This window comes from Leptodactylus fuscus, chromosome 5 (genome assembly GCF_031893055.1).
Source record: "Leptodactylus fuscus isolate aLepFus1 chromosome 5, aLepFus1.hap2, whole genome shotgun sequence".
Lineage (NCBI taxonomy): Eukaryota > Metazoa > Chordata > Amphibia > Anura > Leptodactylidae > Leptodactylus > Leptodactylus fuscus.
In genome coordinates this window covers 90846247-90851052 of record NC_134269.1, presented here as the reverse complement: position 1 = coordinate 90851052, position 4806 = coordinate 90846247, and the positions used below count along the sequence as shown (strand labels likewise).

General features: G+C 38.5%; 1 protein-coding gene across 1 annotated transcript; it reads left to right on the top strand.

Moving 5' to 3' along the window:
- The first annotated feature begins 1180 nt into the window (after window positions 1-1180).
- Window positions 1181-3229, top strand: RPP25 (ribonuclease P/MRP subunit p25). The gene is made up of 2 exons (XM_075276234.1): window positions 1181-1573; window positions 2515-3229. The coding sequence occupies exon 2, from the start codon at window positions 2516-2518 to the stop codon at window positions 3038-3040; it is 525 nt and encodes a 174-aa protein (XP_075132335.1). The 5' UTR covers window positions 1181-1573; window position 2515; the 3' UTR covers window positions 3041-3229.
- The last annotated feature ends 1577 nt before the right edge of the window (window positions 3230-4806 follow it).

Genomic DNA, 4806 nt, shown 5'->3' with positions numbered 1-4806 from the left:
CTACTTTTCAATAATTTCATTCTCAGTTTATTGTGGAATATCTAAAAAAAATGTCACTAAATAACTTGCTACCAGCAGCTGAGTGTCCCCAGAGCCCCCCATCACAAGTCCTCAGCATCTCTGTACCTATTCTGGTGGCAGGCCTCAATAGCTAGGAAGCAAATCTCCTATAGTAGAAATACAGTTGTATTACAGTCTGAGACATGCAATCTAAATATCACAGGTTCAAGCCAATACGGTGAATGCCATAGCATAAAAAAATCTAATTAATTGTTTTTGTCACTGTTTCACCTCCCATTAAAAATTTTAATGAAAAGTGATTGAAACTTCAGATATTCCCCAAAATGGTATAAATGGCCCAGCACAAAAAACACCTTCTGCAACCCTGTATATGGAAATATAAAAAAAAATGTTCTGCATGTCTTGCACAGCCCCGAATGGATTGAGCAAATGGTAGAAGCTTAAATATTTCCTATATATTTCCCATCACTATTGTAGTGACTCTTGGCTTTGGCTCAAAAAACTGTAGCAAAATCTGGTCAGACAAATCCATAGGCCCTAATCACTCAATATGTCCTTTAGGTCACCAATAAGCTGGTATACGTTGGTGACCTTTTTATTTTTCCTGTATGCTGTGCTATTCCACGCATGGGCATCCATTTAAAACATATACTGTGTGGTATACATTTTATTTACAATGGAAACCTATGGATGATGGATGCTACAGTACACCCAAAGGTCCAGCAATAGTAGGCTATACATCTGATACATACTGAAAGTTACTGCAAAATACACGGTGATGACATTGGAAGAGAAATAAGAAAGACAAGCGCTTATAGAGAAGGAATAGGGCAGTGAGAGATATGGACAGGAAAGTGCTGAAAGTCCTATGTACTGTATAAAAGGAGAAGGCGGCTTTACAAGAGAGTCATTTAGCTGTGAGATGGAAGAGCGGATTTAAGAACAGGCAGGTTTGAGAATATAAAACAGGCAGACAGCATTGCTGAAAAGAAGGTAAGCGAGTGAAAATGCAACTTAGACAAGATGATTATACAGCTGGGCTAAGCCTGTCTATATACTAGGGGTATAATTAAAGATAATAATCTCTATGCTCTTCCCTTCCACTAGCAAAGTGCTTGAATTGAAGTAACAGCCCTGACGCTTCTTCCCCTCGCAGCTACTATTGTAGAGAACAGTATAGGAAAAAGGAGGGAGGAGGTTCTCCCAATAAGTGCATCAGACACAGCAGTGTGGTTCATAGAGCGAGGAGCACAGAAGGAGAAGTGACAGGAGCTCAACACCTCCCATTTGCTGATAATGCTAGAGGATAGCAGAAAGACCACAAATCCCTCAGCTCGGTAGGGGCTAGTCAATAGAAGCTGGTGACAGGAGGATGCACAGACAAGTCATTACAGAAAAGCAGAAGTTAAGGAATTAAAGGGCAGAAATGCTCTGAATACTTGAACCGCTCCAGGCAACTTTCTGTGAAGTCGTATGTCCCTCCTCATTCTTCTGACGGCCAGAAATTCAGTGGAGATCTTTTCTGAAGAACATAAGGAGCCAAAAGACCCCAGTAAGTACTTCTTTTATTATTCATTCCCCACTGTAGATATTCTGCAGTGCTGCACCGAGAGCGCACTCCCATCTGCCCATGGCTTCAGTGGGACTCATGATCTGTTCTGCATAGGCCAAGTTATCATACACACTTCTGCCAATTTCATAGAAATCCAAAGCAACATATTTTTGCAGTATAGGAAGAAAATGAAGTAAACCCACAGAAACAGGAGGACACCATGTTAGCTACTTTGAGCTGTCATCCTGGCCAATGTCTATCCAGGACCCCGAAGCTACATAGCAATATTACAATCCACCAAGTGCCAACAATTTACCATAGATAATCTCCTACAGTAATGTTATGCGATATTACCATCTTATAGGATCACCATCTATCATACATTTATGGCATATTCTGTGGGTAACTCATAAATGTGATAATAGCAAACCAAATACAAACATATCTAGCAAAAGAACTTTTCCATTTTTATGTTTTTAAGTCAACTCCATCCTGAAATAGGACATCGTGAAATAAAACAACAACATAGCATAGCTGGAATTTAGCAATTCAATTGCTCAAAGTGATCATAAAAATCCAGTTCTTTATCTTCAACCTTGAGTCCATTTGGCTCGTTTTCCTTGTCACTATACAATAGCCCTTTGCCTTGGTCTTGCAAGTTCTTGGTAGTCATCCTCTTATTTGGCTGGACATTTGTCGTGTTGTCTGTGTGAGCATTATGCATACATTTGTGTAGAATGGTTAGCATTCATGTGTTGTCCTGAGCAGCGAGAGTTCATATTCCCACCGAGCTTTCTTAGCGGCTGTCATTCATCTTCCAGCTGAGGAAGCTATTCATTCAAAAGGTGACCTCTTTGTTTTAAAGTAAATTATTTCCACTGTAGTTCATTTCATTCTGTGTCCGGAAATGACTTACAAAATCTATCTGGTCTCTTATTCAGAATGGAAAACTTACATCGGGTACGAATTATGGTTGAAGATGATGGAAAATCGCTACCATTCAAGGACCTCCATCCGCATGTGGCACAGATGAAGGTAAAGGAGGGCAGTAAAATCCGTAATTTAGTTGGCTATGCATTATCTTATATGGAATCAGAAGGAACGCAGCAAATCATCTTTGGAGCCTATGGCCGAGCTGTAACAAAAGCCATTACCTGTGCGGAAATACTCAAGAGGCAAGTAAGGGGTCTACACCAAATCACTAAGATACAATACAAAACTTTGCAGGAAGTATGGGAGCAGAAGGGGCCAGTTATTAAGAACCCAGTGCCATGTTTAACTGTTTACAAAACTTGCCCTTCGATCTATATACTACTGTCCAAGTATCCCTTGGATCCAAAAGAAGATGGTTACCAGCCTCCTCAGAATCTTCCAGCAGTAGAGACTGGAAAGAGGACACTTGAATCCCATGGTTCATCAGATTCCAAAAAGAGAAAGACATCTGTGAGCACTGAAGGTGAAGACTGATAAACTTGCAAGACATTAACTAATAGACAGAATTAGAATGCTTTGGGTTGCATCGGTGACTATTACAATTTACAATAAACAACACAGTTGTATGCAATGAAGCAGTTCTAGCAGCACAAAATATTATTATTTCTTTGGCATCCAGTGTTATTTGTATCATTTTATTTTATTGTACCTTTTCCTATGCAATGTTCAAAACAATCTTAATTTAGATGACAACTGCATATAAGCACAATCCTACCAATAATATTAATGTATACCATACTAAACCCTTATAAGTGTCTGAAGCTAGTTTGTGAATTGGCAGTTGTACAAATACATTTCCTCATTTTAGTAATATATAGTATACAGTGTGCCAAATAGAATATATCAAGCACAAAATAATTTACATTAAGTTACATTTAATATATTTATATACAGTATATCTGAAACCAGAGGTCTATATTGAAGCTCATGGGCCCCGATGCAAAATCTGTAACCAGGCCCCTGCCTACCTTGTACCATTTAATATAGTGGTATATTTTATGTGGCAGAGGGACCTTTGGGGCCCACTCAAGGTCCACGGCCTGTACTACTGCACCCCAATAGATACAACCCTGTCTGAAACAAATTATACATAATAGAATAGGAAAAAGCATAACACTATAATTTATATCCATATATACATTTGTACGCATAGAAATAAACTTGGAAATACTGACTGAATCAACGTGCCTACTGAAAAAATGTCTCAGTGCTAAATATATTAGGGTTTGGGTTTTTTTATATGTGAGGACATATGTACATAAGACCACAAATATTATACTGAAGTGTCAAGTATATGATTCTTATATGACTCTGAAGCAGGTATGGTATAGAATCAAAGCTTAATGTCAACTGCCTAATAGTATTCTCATATCTATATTATGTCTTATATATTCTTATATCATGCTACAATGTTTCAATAATAGGGAGGTGATAGCATAAAGTATCATATTTATTGTATAGATCATGAACATGAAAGAACATTATTTGTCATATTTGTGCTCTTACGTACAGGGTGCCACCTGGTGTTCAGAGTGTACAGAAATGTATCTGTCCATCTAATAAGCGGAGTGCTGGTGGACACTCAGGCTCAGTCTCCTTCTCACAGCCAGGTCTTTGCCTTGTGATCCCCTGCTCACTGCAGAGAAGTTAATAGATTTCTGCAGGGAAGGAAACCATTTCTTACTCGACTATATAGTCAGCTATGGCTGTTTTTAAATGAACAGAGGATTACTATGCAAAGACCTGGCTTTGGTAACAGTGACTGAGCACGCCTGTTCACTATCACTCAGCTCAGTAGGCTGCCGTTCACATTGCTGTTCACTTTGAACACTTGTTGGTGCCATTCTGTACTTTGCGAGTAAATGTCATAACTCTTCATTTTTTTAACAGCATGTCACCATTTTTCTTTTTTTAATTATCTTTACAATACATATGACATTTAGTGATGGGACGATCCCTTTAATGAACACTGATTTACTAAATAGTAAATAAAACAGTGGAAAACTGGCAAACACAGACTGGCCATTGGGAATAAGTTATATTTTTAGAATGCTGCATACTATGCATTTTCTGAACTGGTCTGTGGATGGCACCAGCTTCAATTCCAAGCTCAATAAGAAAAGCTAGGAAGGTAAATGCAGAATATTTCTATATCTACCTTGCTCAGTAGATACAGTAGAATGTGAGTATACATTTACAAGCATAGTTTACTGTACAGCCAGTAGTCGTCCTCTTTCTGC

Coding starts and splice junctions, on each gene's coding strand:
- RPP25 (XM_075276234.1), top strand. CDS start 2,516: ATGGAAAACTTACATCGGGTACGAATTATGGTTGAAGATGATGGAAAA.